At 40.3% G+C, this 26,943-nt stretch overlaps 1 protein-coding gene across 1 annotated transcript in view; it reads right to left on the reverse strand.

Moving 5' to 3' along the window:
• Positions 1–16,278: 16,278 nt before the first annotated feature.
• TSPAN4 (tetraspanin 4) overlaps positions 16,279–26,943 on the reverse strand; it is a 217,011-nt gene continuing 206,346 nt past the window's right edge. Inside the window, exons 5-7 of the mRNA XM_009323424.1 lie at positions 24,006–24,137; positions 22,225–22,308; positions 16,279–19,426 (exon numbers count right to left, since the gene is read on the reverse strand). Coding sequence (XP_009321699.1) covers positions 19,358–19,426; positions 22,225–22,308; positions 24,006–24,137 — 285 coding nt within the window. The 3' untranslated portion in view covers positions 16,279–19,357. The remainder of the gene's footprint in view (positions 19,427–22,224; positions 22,309–24,005; positions 24,138–26,943) is intronic.

Raw genomic sequence — 26,943 nt, forward strand, 5'->3', positions numbered from 1 at the left:
ATTCTGTTGGAATGAGAACACTAACAAAATGTTATTTTGCAAAAAATGTGGATGAATGGAATCTAGAACTCAAAATTGAAAACAATTAATCGTTTTACATTCCTACTTACATCAGTTACCTTTTCTGGATATATTTTAATGTTTATTTCGTTACAATGTAACTTAAAAAATTATTTTAGAAAAAATACTGTAGAAAAACCTGTACAGTATTTTCATAAAAACAAAACAAATGTTTCTTATAAGCTTTTAATGAAATAAGCTCTTACTCTGACTTCCAACACATTAGAACTAATTCTTCAGTCAACTGCTGAGAGCAAAGCAGAGGGGCACTTTTGAGTTGCCTTTACGTGGCACATAGATTATCATATTTTGTGTGGAGTTTAAATAAGGTAAAATTTAGCAATTGTCTAGTGTGGGAAGGCAAAACATAAAATAAACTAAAAAGCTGCCCCCCTGTGTATGAATTCTCAGCTGGCTGTCCAGGTGGGAGTAGAACTTAATCACAGGGCATTACCTTGCCCACCTGTTTTTTCGAAGAAGGGTAATGAAACTCATGTGAAAATGTTCAGTGTAGATAAGCAGCATATTGACTTTCTTGAGACTTCCTAACTCTCCTAATTTCATTTACTAGAAACCACTAATCACAACAGATATCCACATGGTGGTAGAAGGGCATAGACCCTCCAATTTCTAGATTGCGTGCCATGTGTTTTTTGCATAAGTGACTTGCTGTAAGGCTTGCAGGATTGTTGCATTTTTCTGCAAATCCAGGCACAGTTTCTTGGAGCAGGGCTATCTAATGTTCCAGCTCTGTCATCTTTTGCTGTGAAGTTCCTGCTATGTGTATGGCTGCAGCAGGGATTGCCTGAGTGATATACCTCACCTTCCTCAAAGGTCAGCGTGCATGGAATAGAAGTCAGAAGATTATGGTGTTTCACCAGTTTCCTCCAATACGTAAAGTCTGTACGTTATGGTTACCTCTGCTGCTCATCCTACTCAAAAAGGTAAGACTGAATTATGTTTTCCTTTGTTCATTGCATACATTTGTAAGTGTTAAAGCAGCTCAAAAAAACCTTACAGATATCACCAATTTTCACTAAACATTACTTTTCTCTTCTATCCTTCCTTACGGAAGGAACGGTCTAGGTAGGTCTTTTGATATATTTCAGTGAGTTTTCTTCCAGTGCACCAGTGGAGAGCATATACTGCACTATATGTTCTCTTTGCTTGCAGTTGTGGAGGATAGGACTGTGACTAAAAATAGCCAGCAGGCAGTTACTGCCCAGTGTAGGAAACTATTTAGGACTGTGTATATCCATTTTCACCCAATCTTTAATGTTTCTTCTCTGATGAGTTAGAAGTTCACCTGAGTCTTCAGCTGAACTCATGTGGGGCAGAAAAGTTAAGTTGCTATAGATTATTTGACTATTATTACATTTTTTGCAACCTTTTTGTGTTTTCCTTTGCTCCTTTTGGGGGCTGAACAAAACAAATGCTCTGAGCAGACACGCTTGTATATCATGAGTAGATGAAGGCCCAGCAGTAGCAGTGTCAGCGTTCTTATGCTGTAGAAGTTAGGGAAAAGATGCCTGGGAGTGTTGTGTGACTCCACTGAGAGAGAAGAGTAATTTATGTCACTTGCAAAGCTGGGTCCCTGGTCCCTAGTCCCTATAGTTACTACAGTGATATTGTGGTAGGGTGGCAAAGCTCAGCTCTGTTCATAGCAGCCACCTCTGGGCTGATTTCTCCCTAGTATCTAATGTTGTTTCAGTTGCTGTGCTGGGAGCTTTTGTGTAAAACAAGCATTGTGTTATTTTTGCTCTGCTATTTCATGTCCTTATGTGAAAAACCTCTGTGCTAATAATCTTTTTCATTTTAGTCTCATTAAAACAACTGATAAATCTGGCTAAATGAAAGCCAAAGTGCCTTTGTTTTGCACTAGAGCTGGAGCTATTGATGAACCAGGTGGAGGTGTTTGGAATAATTAATGCAGACCAGTTCTGCTAATGCAAGTAGACAAATAGTTTCTTCATAAATGGTAAGTACCCCTCTTCACAAATATATTTTCTCATGTGTTGCAACTGTAGATACAACTTCAGTCAATTTTTTATTTTTTCAGTCCAGGTAGCTTGCTGGTATCACTAGCTGGAATTAACATTAGAAAGTGTTTCATTCAATGATGCCTTTAGAATCACAGTGCTAAATGGTTGTCTGCGGTATCAAGCCTTTGCATGCTGCTTCTGCTTTTTAACTCAGGACTTTCTATTAAATTGCTTTTGCTGTTAGCTCAGAATTGTTTTAGATGGACTTTCTGTGTCAAATAGTGGGCCAGGATTTTAAATTCCATCTAATTCCTTCTTTCTTCATTCACATCAATCCTGAAATTGTGGTTGACGCAAGGATGCAATTGCACACAGGCACTTGGCTGAGCTCATGTCGTCAAAGGCCAGTTTAGAAGTTTATTGACTATTTCAAAGCACTGAGAGTTAAATTATACCTTTAGTATTTGCTTTAGGATTTGGGATTACTGGCTTTGATACAAGAGGGAATGGGCAGTAAGTTTTAAGCGTTTTCATTTTTACTGAACCAGATTTTTCAGTTATTTTATTAACTCTCTTATTAAAACATATAAATAAAGTGGCAGGGAGAATATTCATCATCCCCAGAACAAAGACTTTCCTGCTCTCTCTAATATAGAGTGGTTAAACCTTTGGCATGAGCAAGGTCCCAGTTTTGTGTTCAGATTTCATCTTCTCCCCTTGGCAGTAGCTATTGAGCTTATCTGCCTGTGTCTCTTAAGGTGATGGGCAGGGCAGGAAAGGGAAACAGTGCTCGTGGCTGCCTGAGGGAGATGAGAGAGAGGGAATGGGCTGAAACAACTGCTTTTAGAAAAAACGCACTTTCTCCTTTTCTCCCTCTTGTAGGAGCAGTAGAGAGCTAGACTTAGCAAAACGAAACCCAAATCCCTGTGTTCCCAAGATCGTCCCTGTGCGTTTTTGAGCCTTGTCTGTCTTGGAGCCAAGGAATATGAAATATTTTGGCAGAGGCAATGCTGTATCCTTGGCATATATATTTGTAAACACTAAGGTTACTGTTCTGATGGCTTCTCCCAGTGCTCTTTAGCAGAGAATTAAGTTATTGAGTGAATTTTGCAGGTGACAACATGAATATTGTAAATACTCATTGCCTTCTCAGGTACGCATATTGGCATATAATTTGAATTTCAAGTGTATGCAGTATTAAACTAATTTATCAGGTATATGAGAAGCCTTTTCTTTCTCCCTCTCAGGAGCTCATGGTTGTTAGGGATAATAACTGCATTGAAAAAACAGGTAGGCTTCCCAGAGTAAAGAGTTAGAAGAGGACAGTGTTCCAAAGAGCACACAGCCTTAAACAGACCTGGCAGACAAAGGATGAAGGGGAAATGAAAGAGAAAATTACTTTTTCAGTGTCGGGTAGTAAGTCTGTCACAAAGTCAAACAGGAGCCAAGTTTTCTGACTCTCTCTCCCATCACCTGCTGGCTAGACCCTGCTGCTGAGTCTTCAGAAACCAGAACAGGCCAGAGCAAAGTAGGGTCCCTTCCTCACTGACACTGTGAGGGTCTTCTCAAAATCATTCGCTGCAGAATAATCTGTTGACAACAAGTTGGGGTTGTGTGCCTGTGAACAGAACATGCTGCTGTTTTGAGCAATACCATGAGAAGTGATGAGTCCCTCCCCTCTCCACCACAGATTAAGGAAAAATGACTTTGCTTGTAGATACAGAGACAAATAATTCTACAAAGGATAAATGGAAGTAGTTATTTGCACAGCATGCAATCAGGTGGAGGAATTAACTACTGCAATAAGTCAGAAAGCCACAGACAGTAGCTGGATCTTTAAAAGGCCTGAATATTTTCCTAGTCATGAAATCACTGATGATATACTTTAAAGGGAGAATAATGGTGGTTTAGTCCTCCAGCCATTAGCTAAATTGTTAGTCCTGTGAGGCATCTTCTCTCCACCCCACCCACTCAATACTTGAAAATTTTTTCCAGGACTGTGGTACTTCTGGCATTTTCTGCATGTTACCTGGATAAGCTGGGGAAAAAAAAAAAGAGAGAAGGCTCTGTGGAGGATCACATTCGCATGGCTAACCTTGTGCTTTTTAATCTTGCTTGCATACGCGCTTCAGGGGATATACTTCTCTCCTTTGACAGTGACTGTGTGGTCTCTGTGTGTGTGATGTCTGAGTCAAACCGCTGCTCAGCTTTCATTTCTAAGCTGTTTTCTTTGTAAGTGAAAGCATTTTTTTTGCTGGCATTCAAGTGCTGTTGGTGTTCAGGCACCGTCGCTGCTTAAAGATTCCACAGGCTCCATTTTGCCACTGACTTGCATGTCTGGGAGCCCATTTGTTTTCTAGGATTTTTGTTGTTGTTTATAATTAAAACAGAATTTAGCAGTGCAGCTGCAACTTGATTGCAGCTCTTTTAATGGATCTCAAATGAAAACATAATCCTGCTTCATCTCCTGCAGTTGTGTTGACTCAGTGAGAATGGGAGGAATCAAAAGAAGTAATAATGCCTTTCCACTGTCCTGCAGAAAATTTAAAACCATTATTTGGAAGGGCAGAGTAGACGGTGGTTCTGAATGATGAGGAGAACACTTCTGAGAACAGAGCTATGCTGTGAAGTTGTATAGCTCAGCCAGTTTTTATTGATAATGCTACTTTTGTAATAATACCCTTTTGCTTTTTAAGATATTTCCACTGGCAGCATCAAATAACTCACTTGGGGCTCTTCTGGAAGTAAATGGTTGCATCTGAAAGAATTTACTTCTAATTTCAGAGTAAACCCAAAATAACAAAATCTTTGCTTAGTGAGAAGCATTCTACAGTACAGGTGTCAGGCACTTAAATTTGGGCAGTTTCTTCATGATGATGGGGAGATGTCACCCCAACTGACTGCAGCTGCTAACAAAGCAGGAGGATAAGCAGGACTCACTGCACATGAAAATGTTTTTTAATTTCTGATTGTATTGGAGTGGTCTGGAAATGCAGTGCTGAAAATGAGCAGCACCTGGTAAGCCCTCTTGAGTTCTCTAACAGCATCTCTCTATCCAGTGCTTTTCTTTCACTCTAAAGCTTTGCTTTCTGTCAGAAAAGCTGAGCAACTTGTGATGCTCAGCTGAAAGGCAGGATTTCATAAGTAGCCCCTCAAATGTGCATCACCCTGAAGAAGGATGTTTGGTTTAGTTTCAAAATTATCTGTGTCCTGATAAATGTCTCATCCTTTTGCCATTAGTATTGGAAAAGAATAGTTACAGTTGGAAGGGACCTACAATGATCATCTAGTCCAACTGCCTGACCACTATTGAAAATGTGCATCAGAAGTTATTTAGGAAAGTGAAGCTGAGGTTAATTATTCGCACAAAATTAAAGATCCCTACAGTGCTGTGTTGAATTGCCTTTAAAAGTACCCATGGTTTTGAATCTCCATCCTGGGCTGTCCCCCATATATGGTCTATCTCGAAATGTAAATTAGGTGCTAATAGATCTGTCTGCAGGATCTTGGTCTGAGGACTGGTAACTCTTTGGAAAATAAATCCCTTTTATTTCCAGTATTTGGAATTGGCTGGTAAAATGTGCATTCATAAGAATGGCTGTTCTCCACTTAATTTGAACTATTTCAGCTCATTTCTGTCAATGTTAAATTAAACTTTAAGAATTAAGAGGGATCAGGAAAGAAATTAAATTATGATGAGATAGGTGTGCCAAGCTTTATACTAGGGCACATAGAATTTATGGCAAGGCAAACTTGGCTTACCTATTAAGAGGGGAGATTATAAAAGAATTGATTTAGAAAGAAGCTGAAACGCTTATTTTTATTTAATGTTTCGTGGATTGTTCTGCATGTTATCAGAATAATTACTTCCTGTGCTTACGTAACATTGTTTTTCTTCAAACTATTTTGCACCTCAAGTGTTTTGTCCATTAAAATGATTGTGTCTTCCTTTTGTTACTTCTGCATAAAGAATCATTTGTAAGCATGTATAGTGAGTATTTCTAAAGACGGTTCTTACAAAATAGGTGTTCAAGTATGGAATAAAACATGCACAAACTGAGCTAGTGCACACACAAAAAGAACTGATAAGTGGAAGATCATTTTATTACCAAATCTGCAATTGTTTTAAGGACTGGCCTATAGGCCTTACAACAGACTTTGAATATTGTTTTGGTTTTGTTTTTTTAAACTAGTCACTTTGCAGACCTTACCATTTCCCTGGTATGGTCATATGGGCCACTAATGGAAGAAGGACAGATTCATAGAATTCTGGGTAAATGTAGAAACCGCATTCCTCTGGGCTCTTGTGAAGGGCCATGCTCTGCAGTAACCTGGGACAGCTTTAGAAATTTAAATCTGAGGTACTGATATTCTTATAGGTAAAAAGCTTGGAGGAGGGGAAGAGTACATTGCAGGAGTATGTCACTGAATTGAGTTTTGCATACATAGGAGTTAATACACGGGTTATGTGTGTGTGAACGATACCGAATGCTGTGACTGTTGTAATCCCCTGTTAATAAAGGGATTGACTTGCAGTACAAAACAACTTGCATAATTCTGCATGCTGTATTATCCCTTCCAAGGGTTTTGAAGCCTTATGTGTTTTCTAGCCCCCAATACTTCCTTACTTTATTGCAGTACCTGCAGAACTTGTTTTTATGAAATGTTAATCATGGTCCTCAAACATGAAGTAATTTGTTCCATACTGATGGGCCTGTAGATGACAAGGGTCAGGGAAACATGAGGCTGAGCCTCAGCTAAACCTCTAGCCTACATCCGAATGGTAACTTTGCATTTTGAGATCTGACAAAATAATGGAAAATTTTTGTGAGTATATTGGTTTTGCAACTACTCTTTTGGGTCCACGTATGAATAGTGTAACGGGAATGGCAGTGCCCATGTGCTACCCATGTCAAAGTGGTGTCGCCTAGCACAGAGCAGGGCATTGTCTCCACCAGCCTGTGCTGAGGTCCCTGGCATAGGCATGCTTGGAAGAACCTCAGGCAGCTGCTTCGTGTTTTGCTTCGTGTTTTACCTCAGCACTAAATCCAGTATTCTAGTTTTGATTCATCTCTAGGTTTGCATGTGTACACACAGACTCTAAGGTCCTGATTTCTTTCTCTTTTTGGCAACATCTAAGTTTTGCCCCTGTGGGTGTAATGCCATTGTTTGATATATGAGCCTGTCTAGAGTCTAGAAAGGGAAATTCAAGTTTATATTTCTGTTTGTAGAGAAGCTGCTGTGCCTCTGATTCCTGGCAGAGGGGTTTCAGCATGCCAGCCCACAGGGGAATGGTGATGCTGTGCAGAGAGGAGCGGATCTGGCTGTAGTAGAAAACTTGGGTTGGAGAGAAGGGCATAGAGAAAGAAGACAAAAGAATTATCTAATCTGGGAAGGTCTTAGTTCCTCAGACAGTATAATAAGCCACACTCCCCATGAACTCAGAGGGCTGCTTCAGGGGGCAGCAGGACTGCTTGCACTACAGATCTTCCATCTAAGAGGCAAGTGGGGTTTCGGCACCCTTGTGGATACTCCCCGGCCCCTTTCCACAGGAGAGGTCCCAAACAGGACCCTCATTTGCTGCTGACTGTTTTGCTGGTAACCATCTGTCTTACTGTTGGGTCCAGTGGAATGCCTTAAGAGTATGAAAAGCTAAAAATCTCAGCTAAAAGCTTTCCTGGTTTCCCCCACCCCACCCCAAGTTGTGCTAGATCTTAAGTGAACCAACTTAAATACAAGAGGAAAGTAATCCATCTGACTATATGCCCCCCCCCCCCCACCCCCGCTTGTGGGTAGAAAATGATTTTTCAGAAAATCGTGTGTTGGATATGTATCCAGCTTATGCATTTTAGCCTAATTTTTAAGCAAAAGCTCTCTTGGCTGAATGCCTTTTAAAATAATACAATGCACAGTAGCAGAGATCAAATATGAGATGTGCTGCTGGTCCTGCTACCTTTAACCAACTGTTTATCCCTCTGTCTCTTTACCTGTAGTGTAATCATCAGCATTATCAGAGTAGTGTGAATCCTGCCATGAACCTCTTTCTAATTGCTAAGCTGGCATTTCAAGGCAGGAGAAAAGTGACCTTTTGTCCTTCAGAGGTAAGCCTGTGAACCCTGGGTCTAGACAAGTGGGGGAGCATGTGACTGTGGGAACACATGGGCTGCTTTAAAATGAATGGATTTATTACACAATTCTCCTGCTAGCATGGGGACATTTGCCTTTATCTAATACCACCGTGTGTGTGTGTCTGTGTGTGCATATTTAGTGGGGAAATGTTTATCTTCTGTGCACTGTTTAGGATTTCTCAGTCATACAGAAGTAGTTAAGATTAAGACCTTAATATTTAATAAGCTCCCTATTGTTAGAGCGCGAGTGAGCCTGCCCATGTGAGATTGGGCTGGCAGCTCAGTGGATTAATGGAAACATAGAGCTGGATTTAAAAGCCCTGAATGATAATCTTTAAATATGCTTAGGCATTGTGGTTGTGCGGTTTCCCTGGGGAATCATCATATTCACTGCTTCAGAAATTGCACTGAAGACATAACTGAAACTATGGCACAACCTTGCCTACTGGCAAATCTGCTTTCATTCCCAGGGCTTAAATTCCTTCTGTGTACATCTGTACACCAAGTGTCATTTCTTGTGGGTTTTCACTTATTATATTGTTGCCACAGGAACATTTTTACGCAGACCTGAAAAACAAGAGTTGCAGAGCTCAGCAACTTTCCTGCCTGAACATAGAATCATAGAATCATAGAACAGAGATCTTGCTTAGGCTTTCAAATAAGCAGTTGTTGCTATTTGAAAATACTGAAGTGAAAATGATGTTGAGGCTTGTGATATGTGCTCTCAATAAGGTAGCCAGAGGAAATTTGAAAAAGACTGGCTTGACTGGCTGCCTGACTTTTTAAACTCCTGTCTTGGAAATTCTGTGGTGCTTCTGGTTCATGTAACCCATTTCAATAGTACTTCATTCTCTGATGGAGATCTGAGTAGTTCTGCTGCAATGACAGTGTAGACACAACGTGATGCATTCTGGGTTGTCTTCAGAAAAACTGAAAGGCTTGAGAATATTTTCATTGTAGGAGATTGCTTTTTCTTATTTATATAAGAACTTACCAGTCTGAAAGGTGTCTGGACTTAGAGTTGCTTTACTTGTGTGCACATTTCTGGGGATTATCTCAATTTCAGTTTCATTTGCCACTTCACTTCATGCCATAAAGCTCTCGGGGAATCTTTAATTTTCGGTGAGAGCTCACTAAATTAAAATGAAAATGAAATAAGCTTGCATCGTCAGCACTGAGAATGGCAGTGTTGTCCCAAATTTCTGTTTATACTTCACCAGAGCTGCTCATGCAAATAAGGCACCAGGGCACTCAGTTGGTACTAGATCTGATTGTGTAACTGAACACCCTTACATTCTGTGTAATTGCACTGATGTTAAGAAAGCTTTTTAACTTGCAGGACACTGTGCTCCATGTGACCAGTGACACATCAGCTGTGACATGCTGAGTTCTTTTAAATGTCATGGATCTCAGCAGTTTTCAGTAATGTTTAAATTACATATAAATTCACCCCCACTGCTCCCTGGAAATTGATCTCCTGTGAGGCTGGAAGTACTAAAGGTTGGAGGGTATAAGACAAATTAGCGTCTGTACCCCTTGTAACTGTTTTCATCATCTGAGTATTCCAGTGTCCTTCAGTAGCTCTGTGAACCTGCAGCACCTAGGAGGGGAGTAGATGGGATTGCAGTCTGAAGAGGACAGGAAAGCAGTCGGAACAGGATGAAAGCAGGATCAAGGAAAAGAAGTAACAAAATTGCACTGAAGGTTTATATGCATACTTTTGACCTTGTATAGGCTAGATGGGGTTGGTGACTTCCCCCCTTCTCCTGGTGACAGTATCAGCTGCAGTGCCTCTGCTAGGAAGTTACCTGTATGACTGCTGGGGGTGGCAAGATGAAGACTCTATCGAAGGGATGGACTGATTGCCCCCAGCTGCACTACCAGTAGGGCATCCCAGCTTTTGTCACACAGATCTGAATCACAGCGTGCTGCAGAGAAGGACTGCTTTAGTCCTAGAACTGAGAGAACCACCATCTACACAAGACTCAAAAACCCCAAATCTGCTAAATCACAGGGACTAGGAGGAACAGTTTAGAGAGGCTTTATACACGCTGCAGCCCTGATTCAGTTCTGCGAGCATCTTTCTAAAATAACAGTGTGTCTGCTGTGAATGAGCTGACTATGTATTTCATGGGATGCTGCTCTATTTTTGTACCTTACAGTGGGGAAAAACAGTCTGCTCGGGTGCGAAGTGTGGTCTGCCCAGGTCTCTTGTCAGTTTCCAACCATCTCCCATATCTTTCATCTATGTTTTTTCATACCTGTCATTTTTTGTTTCCCTTTTCTTCCTCACCTTTCCTGGTGCAGAAGTCTGGATAAACTGGAGTCCTGTGTCATCCATAGCAAAGATTCCCTGCATTGGAATATTCTCGTTCTGAGAAGAGCATAACGTACATTCAAAAATCGATGTTCATAACTTTTGATTCCATCAGGAACAAGAGAGTGTGATTTGCAGCAAGCTTTTAATTGTGCCAGGTTTTCATGTGATGATAATTCTTTTAAATCTGCGAGCACTTATTTCAAAGGACCTTTTGATAATGAAGATTGTATTGTAGGGTAACCAGCTGTGGTGCACAGTTAGGAATAAGAAGGTGTTTAATAGGGAAGAACTTTAATGCACGGATTTCACAGGAAGGAGATTTAAAACTTCAATTTTTATTAGCACCAAATGTCAAGCAAATTCCATGACAACAAGCTGTACTTCCAAGCTGGTGAGTTATTTTGTTTAGGGAAAGTGCATTGGTAATTATATGACATGTCAATTCAGTCTGTGTAGTCTCTTGTGTTTGCATTTGTAAATCCGTAATTCCTTCAGTTGGGCACAGGTCTGAGTTCACAGTTTCTGTTCTTCTCCCAAAAGTAGGAGTATTTTTAACCATGAGGTTTCAAGACATCTCTGTTCTTGAGAGACCATGTATCATAACTTAGCTGCTCACCAGGAGAATAGTCAAAGCACCTCTGGCTTCTAGAGAGAAATATTCCCATTTCTCTTTCTAACATAGTGTGAAGAATTTTCCCAAAGAGCTTCACTTGTAGCTCCGTGCAAGCTGCCTATTCAACTAATGCCGACATAACTTTCAAATGGAATTAATATAGGTGTGAAAAAAGTGGCCATTGGTGGGGAGGGAGGAGGGCTGTGTGGTGCTCTGAGGATTATAAAGAAGCTTTAGTGACTTTGACTGTCGTGAGCTATCTGTTATAGGCTCATAGAGTGAGAGGAGGGGTTCCAAGAAAACACTAGAAGCAGCACAGTGGTGAAGTGCTCTTTTCCTGGAGTACTCGCAAATGCTTCATCTTAACCGAGTTTGTAAGCAGCTTCAACTCCCTTGGGGAGTTCAATTTCCTGAGAAATAAGGGCCTGAAAATGAGAGAACTGAGAATTGCCTTTTTTTTTTCTTATTGGTAGAAGTTATCTTGGACATTTAGGCTGCCACAGTACAAAATGCGGGGATGCATGTGCTGCTCCAATCACCTCAATAGCGTGTGGATGCACTTGAGCATTTCAAAAGAACAGCAATGGCAACATTTCTCAGCTGAGGCATTTTTTTAGCTCAGTATTCTGGGTGCTTATTATCCAAGCTGAGATATAATATCAGAATCAGTTAATTGCATCTGTGGGTGACACAGTAACACTAAACAAGTTTCCAAGGTAAATTGGGTTAAAAGGAAAAAAAATAATCCCCGCAGCATTAGTCTCTCTGGAGAATGCTAAACAACTAGTGACAGTTCTGTGTGATAACAGTGCTCATCTAGCCATTAGCAGGCTTGCATCAGGGAACTGAGGACACTGAGAGCAATTCAGATTTAGTCGCTAGTTAGGTCTATAACTAGGCTGACATGAGTTACTTGGTTACAGTACTCACTTTTCTCTGCTATGTAGGGACTGTGGTCTCCTAACTCAATGTCAAACCTGAACTTCGTAAAGCCATATAAGATGTCTATCCTTGGGTACTTAAAGTTATAAAATACAAATAACTGAATCCCCTCTGCATTTGGCAGACTGGGACCTTGATTAACCAGGTATTCCTGTGTGCAGAACAGCAGATTTAAATGGTACAGTAGAGGTGGAAGGGCTGGAACAGTGATGGGCTTAAGCTTTAGAGCCAAGGAAAGGTATTTGTGGAGGAGGGAGATGATGAGGTGCATCTGAACAGACTTTCACAAACCAGTTCCTGAAATCCCTTTATTTCTATAGTAATTTTTAGTATCTTCAGGATGAATGCTTTACACCTGAAACTCTTGTTGCTGTCCATATGGAAAAATAAACACATAAGCAATACACATTAACAGTTGTTTTTTAAGCTATACTTTGTTTTATATAGATTTAATTATATACAGTTATGTATTTTATTTTGTTGGCTGTGATTTGAACCATATTCTGTAATAGCAGTGCCATGCGAATGTAAGGGGATGCTTATAGTGGATAAGGATCCCATCCTTTCAAGTTATTCTTGTAACCACAAGTACAGGGAAGTCTCTGTTAAGCAATTCTGTAGTAACAAAGTGTTCTGCCGAAACAATTTCTGCATTAAAGATACCAGGACGTTGTTTGAGAAAGCAGTTTAACTGATCAGCCATTTCTTTATTAAAAAACCATGCATTGCAAAATGACTTATAGGCCCTCTATGTAGCCATTTAACATGCACTGGTGTAGATTTGGTAGTGAATGCTTTCTGGCTGTTGGAGGGAGGAATGTAAACTAAGCTGTTCTTGCAGGTCAATAAAACCCACGATTTCTAGTGAACAGAATAACAGACAGTATTTCTATGGGGAAACATTTTTTTTTTTTTTTTTTTTGGGAAAAAAGGAAGCAAAGCCTAGGGTAAAATGACTTACAACTGATGGGATTTCAGAAAAACAGCTTTTCCAATAGCACTTGCCAGGTGAGTTAATAATGATAGATTCTTTATTTGTTTGGGTTTTTTAACATACGGGAAGGTAAAGAAACATAGGGCTCTGTACTTTGCACTTTTGATGTGTCAAGACAAAACTTTGGATGAAGTTTCATAGGCTACCCTTAAGTCTCTTTGAAAATATCACCGTGTGGACAGAAAGTACTTTGTATTACACAGCTAGTATAATCAGCTAAGCCTGATATTCCCAGGTTGTGTTAAGTACATTTGAGAAAAATAGCAGGATGTCAGCGGAAATGCTAGGCTAGTTGTTGATTAAAATAGAAACACCTCTGTCTATGCCAACATGTAGTTCAAAAAGCAAAGACAACTGAATAGGATAGCTGCTGGGTGAAGGTACACTGGGCTTAGTTTTTTGAAACAATGGGATCTTGAAAATCAATAGCATACTCTATTACCTGGGTTTAAGCTTCATTATTAGTATTAGAAAGACAAATTAGGCTGTACAGGTAATACAGCTGCTCTGTGTCCATATATTTCTGTAAGAATCATTAAGTTGGCATTCCTAAAGTATAGAACCAATGGTGAATAAATGAAATTGAAAGGCAACATGTTAAAATCCATATAAGAAGGGTTCTTTTAAACGTATACAGTATGATGAAATTGTGAAATTCACTGGTACAATATAAGACTGAAGTGGAAAGTTTCACAAAGTCAGAAAGGGATTAAAGATAGATGTGGTTAATGAGACCATCTAGTGGTACACTTAACAGGATGAAGAAAATTCAAGTAATATAAATGTGCCTACTGAATTGAGGGAGTTGTAAGAAACTTCCACCAAAGGTTTGGGTTATCCTTTATGAGGTTTCCTGCAACAACCTCTAAAACCTCTGGGCCTCCACTTTCAGGCCATGTCTACCCTTACACTTTCAACAGTATGCCTGTGGTAGTGTTTAGAATGCACCCAGTTTAGAGGCAATTTCACTTGTGAAGCTGTTTGACCTGGAGGGTACAATAAATTCTATTGAAAAAGGCAGTGTTAGACATGACTTCAGACAAGATACCTGGCTAACCAGACCTTTTTCTGATCTGACATAGTAGATGTTCCTAGTTGTTCCATTTTAACACAGTCTGGTGTTAATTTTCTAAGCTTTTCTATGTAATTTCTGAATCTAAGCAACTACCTCAGAAAAAGAAAGTCCTTTTGTTTCAAAATTATCAGTAACAGACAAGTTCTAAACAGAAAATAATTGGTTTCGGGTCTAAGTATTTTGTTACACTGTAAACCTGATCTCCCAGTATTTTCTGAATTGTTATCAACTATCACAGAATTTCAGGTTGCCCTTAAGAGGAAACAAAGTGGTGTAAATTTACCTGGGAATGGGTAAGCCACTTATAGATTTATTTTGGGGTTTTTTATTCTTATTTAAGGAAGGATGGGTCAAATCAAAGATAAGTAATGAGAAATGACAAGAAAGTATGCTGTGTATTTTTTTTGTATTGCGTACACTGTGTGTGTGCACTTGCACACACACATCTTTGGGTCTGTATATACTCACTGTATAGCTTGTAGTGTAGATGATTATAAAGAATACAAAAGACATTCTGTTGTAAACTTTAAAGAATATTTAATAACTTTAAAAAATAAAATGTATATTTTTAAATTTTGTTCTTTATATGAATGCACAAAAATGTATCATTGTAGTTGCAGCAACAAAATCCAAAGAACTGAGGAGACCTGCCCACTGTGGTAAGATACCAGTGACAATCTAGGAGAATTCACAATGGCATCAAACAAAATTTCCCATGGCAAGTCCTGGCTTGTTTTCTTACTGTGAATTGTCTAACTCGGTATCTATGAGGATCATTCACACTTAGCAAGAATCCTTGCAGACAAAGTTAATAAAGAGTCTGGTTTTAAAATAAATGCCACAATCAACTGCTGGTTTCTGTTGCTTACCTTTGGTGTGCCACATTTATAGCACAACAATGAAGCTAAGGGGTAAGTGAATGGCTTCAACTTTCTCCATGCTAACAACCTCCTGTCCTATCTATGAACAGGGGAAGAGGCAGCTGGGAGCCATGTGCACTGAAAGATGTAACCAGTTCTTAATTAGTTTGTGAGAAGTGAGGCATTTGGGTGGATTCGCATACCAGCCATATTGCTGATGCAAGATAAAATATTTTTACAGCTTCTATGCAGTTTCTTCCTCTCCATATTATAAATTGCACAATGCTGCATTCAAATGGTAATTACTAAATGGAAGAATAAACCTTTAAGAGTTTATATTATTTGAGGGAACAAAGAAGTATTCATAGAACAGAAACTGGAGTGAATTTCAGTGATTGTGCACCATAAGATGTGGAGCTAAATCTGTTGTACAAGCAATAAGATTTGGCTGCTACTGACAGTTACTGTACAGGAAAATAAACCATATTCTATTAAATATATATACACATATATATATTTTTATAATTGTGAAGATGAAAAGCCAGAAGTATATTGGACTGAATCTAAAAGCTAAATCCTGATGTTGCTGAATGCAGTAGGTCCAGCCATGTGCCCTGTGCCTTCACATCTTGTTATTAAGCAGAAAGAACAATGAGTATAAATAAGGAGTGCTCTCCTTCAATGTCTTTGTTGCCTTTGGGTCTGTCTTTAATTTAAATGTATTGAGTCCTCCTTCATGTTTAAAGATAAGTGAAAATAATATAAAAGACTTTACTAAAAGTGACAAAACACTAATGGAAGCAATTGGAATGACTTCTGTGTTGCTCTGCATACATATGATATAAGCAGCCTTTTAAATGGGTATTATGTACTACAGGGTATCTCTTTATAATTAACCAGTTCAACATGTAGTTTTATGCATAATATGGAACTTCTTTTTTAAAAAAAAAATAATTGTTGCTGTTACATATCACAAAATATTCTGACCTCATCAGCAGAGAAAGGATGCAATGCTTTTAAAAAGAAAATATGGTAAGTCTGTGGCTTGTTATACACAGTGTGTTCAGAGGTTTGAAATTGGATTGTGCTGGTAATGCTTTAGGCACCATAACATCTATTCAGCCTGTGTGAAGAGAGTTAATAACATCAAATATAGAAAATAGTCCAGTTCAAATTATAAACAAGTTGCAGTAGCACCTCAGTTGGCAGTGTAAGGGTAGTGTTTAAAAAAAGAATTATTAGCAGTAATGTGTGGTCTGGTGTGGGGTGTTGGTTTTTTTTTTTCCTTCCTTTCTTTCTTTTCAGCAGTTAGTGCCATATGTTTCTGTTGCAGTGACTGGGATTTACAAAGTGAGTATTGCTTATACTCCCTATAGATATGTGTGTTTGAAAAGTGAGGCAGTTTGTCTTGTTGTAAAGACACCTAAACTGTGGAAAATGATTAGAGGGAACCACAAAGTGTGACTTGTCTTCAGTCTCTGTTTCTCATTTGTTTCTTTTGTAGGTTTAGCTGAAGTCTAGCAGTCTTCTCTAAGAGCTCAGCACATATTATTGGGAGACTCACAGAATGAGAATTTGTGATCTCTCCTCCCTATGCCACCATCAGGCAAATTGATGAGTTGCCCTCTGTGGGAGCTCTGTTGCACAACGGTTTGCTCTTATCAACTGAGCCATCATCAGCCTGCTGTCTGTTAATTTTTAATGGTAGGGATCACTACAAATAGACTTGTCTACCTTTTATATCTTTCTTAAAAATCAATGTTTTATTAATGTATTCATCACTCTGTTATGCTGCTTTTCAGCGGTGGAAACTGAGCTGTCAGCAGGAGCAGCTGTGTGTACAAACTATAAACCATGGCAAGAACTAATGGTACATCTAACCTGGAATCGTGTCTATGCAGGTAAGAAAGGAACAGAGTGGAGAGAGGGAAGGAACGAACTTACACCATCTTTTAAAGAGCAGGACTGTTGTCAGGTCAGCTGGGCTCAGGAAGCAGAGAGCATTGAGACCGTAGTGGTTGTAACACCAAGAGTAAGTCTCTTGCTTGGGCTACAGGGTGCCTGTGTGTGGACTACTCACTCAGTTTAACCTCTGTCTTGGGTCAAAGTCTGTTAACATTCGCCAAGGTTTGTTAGCGTGGCAGTAAAATCCTTTAGTGGTGGTGAGGTTGCTGTGATAGTGAGTGGGAATCCACATAAAATGCACACAAGTAATACATTACTTTCAACTTAGCCTGCACAGCTAAATGCCCCATGCTACAGAGGTTGATGCGTAAAGGTGGGGGGTAAGATTTTGGAAGATACTTGCTCTTTCACACACCAGACTGTCCTAAGCACTTCCCCACAAAACATGGAGTAGTTTGGGCCTGAGGGTGAGTAGACTGCAGGAAATCGGCAAAGAGGAAAAAAAACCCCCAAAACCTAAGCAGTGAGAGTGGTATTTGTCAATGGTCCAGGAAAAAAGTTATTTACGGGTTTTAAGGAGGCTGTTCAAGGCTGTAGGTCGGCGAGTCCAGCTTTACTGCTGGAAATTGCCTTTAAATCAAAGTAAGCAAAATGTCACTCAGCTGAGACCTGCTGTTGTAAGTACTAAAGGTACAGGGTAACTTTTTTTGCCTGAACTCGATGCATGCTTCTAGTCTGTCACAGTAGGATTGGCTGCATTGAGCTTTCTGGGAAAACGGGGCACCACGTTTCCATGGTTGTGCCTCTGGTGTATTGTCAGTGGCTGAGAGGTCCTCAAAGGCTGGCTGCAGGGAGCAGGCCAGCTGCACTGCTCTGTTTGCCTGTTCCCTGCTGTGTCCTTTCCACGGGGTGCTTCAGCTTCTCGCTGTCGCATGTGCATTATCTGGGGCTGCTTGCTGATGGGGAATTGTTTGTTTGAATAATAGGAAACATCTGATTCTTAACCTCATCACTAGAACGTATGCACAGAAGGGTACTACATAAATTACTTCAGTTACCAATGCAGGGTGGGGAAATCGGACAACTGGTGGTTGTTCTTTGGCTAAGGAGAGTTATGATTTTGATTTCTGCAAATTCCAGAAAGTGTGGGGCATATTCTAGCCAACAGCCAGGTGGAGGGAGATGGGTCTGAAAAACAGAACTGAGAGGTGACTCCCATTCTAACAAAGACTGATGTGTCTTGGCTGTTGTAAGCATGCAGCTGGGAAAAAAAAAAAAAAGCTAAGCATAAAAACATCTGAAGTCTTAATAACTCTCAGAAAAATAAGCAATGTGCAAAAGATTTTTCCTCAGCAAGGTGAACCCTAACATACCGGCAGATGATGATATCCCAAAGTAAATTAATGAAATGGTGACATTCAGGGAAGGAACAGCTGACAGCTTTGTACGGATCTTCAAGTGTGGAAATGAGTGATATTTTTTTGGCAGACTAACTTGAAACAGGGATGATAAATAAAACCATAGTAGAATGACAGAGAGAGCCCACTCACAAGTTGTTTACTGAAATGAAGATACATCTGAAAGTAATTACTTGTTTCCCAGAGGTATAAGTGATAGTGCCTCCTACAAGAAATAATACTGGATTATTTCAGTTGGAATGTAAAATGGGATCGAAAGGTTCCCTCTTTTCTGAGGTTAGATGCTGGATATTTTCACCTCCTTTCAGACCAGTATGTGTATATGAATGTAATATATATTACATATACAGTCAACCATCTGTATGCCACTGGCACTTAGTAAGTGCGACAATGTCCAATATTGTTTTCCCTTAATAGCCAGATCTCACTGTACAGATTCTGATTAAAAGCCTGACTTTGTAGCGCATAAGATTAAAAATACTCCTTTAAAATAACATATTTCTGAAGATGATCCTCTCCTGGCTACAAAATCATCGAGATGCTTGAAGGCAGGGCTGCTTGATCTTGACATTTTAGCTGTGTACAAACTGTAGTAAAACTACAATTGCATTCAGTGCTAGCTACTCTGTACCTTCTTTCCATGCTGAAGAATACTCATTTTCTACACCCTCTCTTCCAGACCGTGAAATGCGGGAAGGCAACCTGGCAGGTTTTGCAGAGGTTGCCTCAGTGCAATCTTTTCCTAACATCGGTTTGCAGATCAGCCCCTCATAAGCAGCCTCCTTTGCCTTGCCATAGGCCATGGAAAAGGAACCATCGCTCTTTGGAGGTTTTCTTCTGTTTAAAGACAAGGCTGCTTCTTACCTGTGCCAGTTCAAGTACTGACTTTTTCTTTTCTTCTTCCTTCAGTAAAGTGGGGTGATTCACAAAATCTTCAGAAAGATAGCATTATACACAGTTTATAGTACAAAGGGGGGGTGGGGGCAGAGACATGAATGAGCATGAAGGAGATTTCTCCTGTGTCCTTTGGAGGAGGAGCAGAAAGATTGGGAATGGTATCCTATGCACAGTAGGTGTCTGCCTTGACTACCTGACAGTACATGGTCATTGCAAAGGTGAGTCCGAGAATCTAAAAGAAAAAACAAAACCCCAATCAATCGTTTTTCGGTAAGTAAAAAAAAACACCCCTATTTATTGCGGGGGGGGAGAGGGGGGGAAGGAGAGAGAAAAGCATGCTTACACCGGTTTTGTTCACACACAGGAAGACACACCACATACTGCTTTTCCTGCCGGTTCATGTCCTTGTGTTCCTAGTTCCTGTCTGCCTTTTGTCCTTATCTGTATTGCTGTTTTACAGAATGAACAATGACAGCACGGGAGAGTTGATTTCTCCACGAAAAGCAGCCACCAGATACTGGGAAGAGGTATATTGAAAAGAAATGTTTGGATGTCTTTTGCTCGAAAATATTTTATAGTAGCAACCCACAGCTGTGGGGCTATCTCTGTAGCTATTGCTTTGAAAGACAATCAGGTTCATCCTTGACCCAAAGGATGCTGCAGTTTGCTTGACTGTACTTTACTTTTCCAAGCATATGTGTGCACAGGTTCCTGTGGGGGAATCACTGGAGCCTGTCCATGCATTAATCATAACCATCAATGCCTCATCAACAATGTATGTGTCTTTCTAGTCGGCCTATTCAAGACAAGCAGCAGGGAGGTGGTGGTTCTTCTCCCGGCCCAACTACTGACCTGCTGTGTTGCCGCTGACAGATTACTTCATCAGAAAAGGGGATGGGGAAAAGAGTCTTATTTTCCTTCCAGTTGAAGTACTTACATGAACGTACTAAGTGGTTGTTACTATTCCTTTGCAACACCATTGTAAAAATTGTCATTGAAATAAAGGTTTGTCAGGTAGAATTCATACAAAATTTTCTATTTTAAGCACTTAATTTGACCACTTCAAATTTAGTCTTTACATGAAGAGTAGTTCCTGTTAATGAGTATTTTGAAAGAGCATGTGAATAACACACATACTACTTTATAAATAAAGAAAAAAAAATGTTTGTAAAGCTGTTATCTTCATTTCCCATTCTTCCATGGTGAAATAAGATTGTTAGGCTTTAGTGTGCTGTTTTATAGTAAGCACTTGCCTTCTGGAAGTATCCCCTGAACACTGCCTTCTACTTCCTAGCAAAGGAACACCTTCAGGGACACTGCATAATAAAACCTTGGTGGCTGAATTTGTTTTATAATTTCAAGCATGCATGATGATTCTTCTGCCACATGTGCTGTATGTCTTTCAAGTTGTGTCACTGTATGATTCTAATAAGATTGTTAACATGAAAAACAAGCTGTCACATGCTTAGGGCCAGAACAACACTGTAACAGCAACAACAGAGGGAGCCCAATTCATTTCAGGTGACAGTGCGTCAAAAGTTTTCTCATCAATTAAATTCAATCACATAGTGCAGCTGAAGACAGACTACAAATGTTTTGTGTTCTGAGGTGTTTTCTCTGTATTTCACAGCACTTACTGGGAATATTACATTGTCTGAAGTGTTTTCTTTCTGTCAGAAAGATAGTATTCTCTTAAATACCCTCTATATAATCAAAGTCTGTGAGAAGGAGTCTGACATGGGCTGCTGGTTTTTAATGTATCTTTTAAAGACTCCCTAAATGCTGAATAGATGTTCAGAAGCTGTTTTTTAAAATATGGTAATATATTAACAACAGTCTTTCTTACATTGTCTCTCTGTCATATGATCTTGTTGTGCTTATCTTTTTTCCTAAGCATATCTGCTTACTATACTGGAAAACAAAAACCAAAACTCTACTGAATTTGGGCCTACAAGGAGTCAGGCATTTGCATTAGTAAGTTGCAGCCAATATGTGACATATGAGAGAGTAAGATACATGCCATTCTGCCTGATCTGACATTAGTGGGAATATGAGTGGAATTCTGATCCCAGGCTCTCTCTCGCTGCTGGTAGTGGTACACCATGCAAAATAAAAAAAAAAAAAAAAAAGTATTAATTAGCTTAGTGATGCCATCCTTTGCTTATATGTTGACTGTGAGAGAGCGGTGGAGCTGGAAATTAAAGCTCCATCTTCACTGCATTCAGGAATGTGACTTTGGGCCATAAATGGAGGGCTGACATACAGCTGAAACAGCCTGAGCTCCAGCACAGCTTTCGCCTGTGTATCCTCAGGCTAAGGTTTGTGCCATTGGGGCTACACTATGGCCACAACCATGGCAAGCTGGATTAAAGACACAGGTATGTAAGAGACCAAGGTACTACACTGATGACTGACCAAAGTTATGCTGGAAATAACTGCAGGTCAAAAACCTGATAGGCAAGTCTATGCTAATCTTACCTACCTCGTTTCCCTGCAATTAATAGAAAAGCAGCATGGTTTTATTGGCAAGGCTGAGTAATGGTAACAACATGCCAACTTGTAACTTACCCTAGGACTGAGGATGGGGTTGAAGACTTAAGCTACCTTTAGGCTAGTTTGAAGGTAGATACTTAGCCTAAGTGGATGGTCCTCTCTGGAGAATTACTGGACAAACACAGGTACCCTAAAAGGCAAAATTCACCCTACCCTGACTAGGCTTCTGTCTTTGGATGGCGAGAACTACCTCTCTATTGAGCCTAGTCTAAGCCTTAGATAAACCAGTTGGTAAAGCGCCTGCTCTTTGCAGTGCATCCTAAAACAGAAAATGTGTGCAGTATTCCTAGTTCTGTACCTTGTACATAGTATTTTAACTAAATTAAAACATAAAAGACTTAAATCCTGCAGAGTTTTACTCTAACATAATTCAAAATTTTGCATTATTAAAACAGCCTGGGGCAGAGTATATCTGGATCTATGGTTACTTATTTCATTATGATTAATTAGGATTTGAAAACTGATATTAAACTGTACCTGCACCATAGCTGTGCACAATCCAAAGATTCCCACTGCTAGTAAGTTTTCCTGGAGCCATATTTTCACTGTTTCATAGCAAGGCTGGAAAAAAACCCAGAATATTGTATTAGCCATAAACACACAGCTCTACTCCCCTGGGAATATACAGACAGAAAAGAGCCAGATCAGACTAAGCTGCTTGGTAGCCTGGATTATCATTTCGGCATTGGAGCAACTACTGTGTATTTCTGGGTTGAAGCTTGAACATGGAGTACTAATTGTAATGACACAAAAAAAGTGCACCTGCAAAATGCTGTATGAGCACTGCTCCATATAAATTGGGCCAGTAAATTTAAAAATAAACTAGTGGAGGATCTGGGTCCTCATTGACCTCTAAAAACCAACTAGAAGCAGTTAGAAGTTCAGAATGAGCCTTCCATTTTCTCCATGTTTCAGGAAAACAAATATTTATTGTATTATGTATATCAAACCCAAAAGTTCCAGTGAGAGCTGGTCAGTAGCCACTCCTGCTGCACATGGGCCCATTTCATACCATTTTTCCATCATTTCAAATTGCAGTTTGGACGCTTCTCCATTATTTTCTTCCTGCTTTAAATTCTGCAGTAGCTGTAACCTCATGCTCCTGGCCCAGCTTTGGGGAGGCTGGAATTGGCCCAAGTGAAACCTTTCTTTAAATAATGTGTAAATAATAAATAATGTCTGTAAGACAACTTTGTGCAGAAATTGTGCCCTCTATCTTGTAAATGTACATAGCCAAGAATCATTCAGTCTTTAGTTAGTGGCTTTCACGTATGTATAAAGGAAAAACTATTAATGCCCACCAGAAGACATGGTGTTAACCTGCACTGATCTTCTTTAAGTAAGTCCTTAAATTCAAAACTTTAAGAGGTAGAAGGGTTGGATTTTGAATGTTTGGTTGGAACTCAGCCTCTGCCAGTGCCAGTCCATGAGTATGAAATCTCACTAGAAAGTGGCCAAGAGAGCTTTACTCATTGTCTTCACAAACCATTAGAACAGCAAAACTTTCTTATAATTCCACTTCATCATATAGCCTTACTCCACACCTCTCCTGGGTAATTGCAGTACCTGTAAATTAGCACAAAGAATTGCTGAGCTAATTTCATTGAAGAATTTAAGCTCTGACTAGCTGCTCTGGAATGATCTTGCTGAGGACATTGGTGAAATTATCCCATGGAGTTTTGAATTTCGTTACAGGCAAGCGCAGAAACTCATTGCAAAAAAAACCACTGCTGGCAATTCAGTGGAACAGTTCCCACTCTCCTACTGTGCAGTGGAAGCCCCTGAACTAGGGTTCCTGGCAGGAGCAGAGCAGTCCAGGCTCACACAGTCCTCTTGCCTCATGACTGCCTGGGCCACAATAAGCTATGGCTGCTGCTCCAGGGCTTGTGCTATGTGTGTGGATGAGCCATTTGCCTTTATCTCTACCTGACTCCAGTAAGTGGGACATTAAAAGGACAATCCTGTAATTTCCTAGCTAGGTCTAGCTAGACTGTGCTCCGGATCAGTGTTGGAAGATACTTGTCTGCAATGTGAAACAACAGCTTGGAGCCTACTAAAAGGAAAGCCTTCAGCTCGTAAAAATAATTAAATTGGTAGTTTCATTGGAGGTCAAAAAGCCACAGCTCAACATGAGCCTTCTGAAACTACCTGATTAAAGATGAGTAAGGGTACAAAACACCTTATCATCTGTATAGCCCTGCAGATGACTAGCTGCCGGCCCTTCACCTGGGTTGCAAGGCAGCTGCTGAGCTACTCACCGCTTTCCACCAGGTCCCTGGGGAATGGAGTCCACAGTTCTCACTGAATTCTAAGCAGCAGGAGTCTGGCACCCGGGTTGTATTGTACACTTCAAACCAGTCAGTGTAGTTGGAGACTCCACAGCATCTGAACTGGAAAAAGAAGAGCCGAGACGATACCGTAAGTATGATCTGTCACTGACTTCTGCGCATTCTGACTTCTGCCTCTGAGTTGGACATTCAGTACATTTCGATTACACCAGCAGAGGCTTGAAATTTTAAAGAAATACAGTATTATTTCCTGAGCTTTACACACACACACACTCTTTTATTATGTTTAAATATGGTCTTGCCTGTAGCTAATATTGATACAAGAAGCAAAGGCATCTACTTGCAGTGGCAGGACACTGCAGGAGCTGAAGCAGGACAACCCCAGCCAAGTACTGAGGTTAAGAGTTGATGTGATTGAGCAGGATTATAACAATGATTTGCAGCTTGTTGCCAGGAAAAAAAAAATATTTAAGATACAGATACAGCACCCAGGAGATGAAGCTACTGGGATCTCTACCGCACACTACTTCTGAAATCATGATTGAACTTAACAAGGCAAATTTCTCTCTAAGCTGTTAATTACTGATCACCTTTGAAAGTCTTAGTCAGTAAAAGATGGATTTCCTCCTCTTCTCTCTTTGGTGCAGTTCCTTAATGTCATCACCTGATGCTGCTAAACAAACAGCGGTGCTTTAAGTGTCTGCATTAACTGTCTGCATATGACGACAGTGTACAATGACTATGTTAGCGGTAAATCAGAAGGTTTGTTTGACTTTGGTAGCAGGATGAAAGGTATAGGAAATATACATAGTACAGGGAATGGCTCTGTGACCATCTTTCCCCTCTGGGAACTTGTATATTCCTGTGATACAAAATAAGCTAATACTCATTACCACATAGATGTATACACCACCTGTCACTCCTATGTGAACTCACAAGTATGAATTTGTCAGTATTTAGACAGTTTACCACTAATGAGTAAAACAAGACGACACTGGGCTGCAGAACTGCTCTCTGCTATTGCCAGTACTTCACACTTTTTCAAGGCTATGCCAGCCTGCTTAACCCCAAAATGACTTGCCAAGATCTTATTTTTTAAGTGTGATTTTATATAAGCCTGTACAGTATTTTTTGCGTCCCTATAGAGACCGTTCCTCTTGTTTCTGATAGACTCATAATCATGCAGATGTCTGCATCACCAGGACCAAGGACCTAATTCAGATCCCGATGTTTACACTGGGCTAAGGGAGAGTTTTCCATATATATATATATATAAAAAAAATAGTTGTAGAGTCTATGGGCACAGAGGGCTGAGTGTTCAAGTCTTGTCACACACACAAGATCTGCCATTCGAGACCAATAGAGGGCAGAGGTGTCACGCATTGCCTCACACATCATACAACGCTTCAAGCACGCACATAAAAGTAGTCCACGATAGAGAGGTTTCAGTGCTCACAGCACTGTTTTTCTTCTGCCAAGCAAAAGTCAGAAATCTTTCCCAGACTAACATCTATCCCCCCAAGGTTCTGCTCAGAATTCTGATTTGGCCCATGGCAGGAATCAATCCTTAGCTTGCAACTGTTTGATTTGTGAGTTTACAGGCTTCATTTTGTACAAACCAACTTGAAAGTAAAAAAAGTTTGTGACTTTCTTTTTTTCCGCTGTATTCCTTAACATAAGACAGGAGCTCTGTGCGTAACAGGTCCCAAAAGCGGATAGGAGCGGCATGGAACACATGGCATGCATTTGAGGAAAGCTGGTTTATCTGGAAATCTAACAAGAAGGTCTTGCAGGCTGTCATCGTTAGAGTCAGGAGGCAGCTCTTTGATAGACAGTGAGAAATGACAGCTTGTAAATAGCAAGCCTTGAAAACGTGGCTCATCTGTGATGTAGAGAGTGCAACAGTAAGGGCTGACATTTGAGTGATGTTCTGGCCAAACACAAGTGACACAAGTTTGCATAAATTGGGACTAGACCCCTTTTCCCCATAATATTGCATGTCTGAGGGTGTCAAAGTCTGACAGAATAAGGAGATGAAGATGAAGTACAGGTTTTGTAGTTAAGGGCTCACTAACAGGTTGAGGACAGCTGTTCCTATGGAGCCTGTGAAGCAGAAGGTAGCTAGGCCATGATCTAGGGTTGGGACTCCAAAGAGTAAAACTTCCTGGTAAGCCAGAAGGTAGAAATAGGAGGACATGCAGTTGCAAAGACAAGCTGCAGTTGGACACACATTGCGTGCCCACGCAGATCCTCTGTGTATCGTACAAGAGCAGAGGATTAAATATTGATACTTGCCTGCCACTGCTGACAGACAAGGCAGTCCCAGCAATGGGAGAAAGGGCTAAGAAAAGATCAAGGGTAAAAAAGAATGAAGTAGCATGAGGATCAATAGTCTTGGGACTGGAAGAATAATGTCTGGAACTATAACTGGAAGAGATGTCATGTCTTTGGAAGACAAATGAAAGATGAGCGATGGAATTAAGCAGTGGATGATGCACAATCCTAAAGGAGAGGAGGTGACGAACACAGAAGAGTACTAACACCACAGAGACCAGAGAGCACACGAGCAAGTGAGCGAGCAGTGTTCAGTGAGGACCAAGTCCAGTGAATGGTATCTCTAGGGAGCAGAGGCACTGACCCACGGCAGTAGGTCAAAGAGGCAAGAACAGGGAAACAGGCAGCAGTGGGATTGAATGGGTCACCAGTATAGATTCAGCAAAGGAGTCCAGGTAGTAGCCAAAAAGCTACGATAAGCTGAGAGCTCAGTACATTCACAGACTTCATTATGGAGGCTCAAGTAGAGAAGAGAGAGCGGGGGAGTCATTTGGGATCATGTGACAAGCGACTGATGTATCCTATGTGCATGAAGCTGAATGATAAGTAGCCAAATTGTTGAGGGAGATGAGGG

This window comes from Pygoscelis adeliae, unplaced genomic scaffold, assembly GCF_000699105.1.
Source record: "Pygoscelis adeliae isolate BGI_AS28 unplaced genomic scaffold, ASM69910v1 Scaffold5, whole genome shotgun sequence".
Taxonomy (NCBI): Eukaryota; Metazoa; Chordata; class Aves; order Sphenisciformes; family Spheniscidae; genus Pygoscelis; species Pygoscelis adeliae.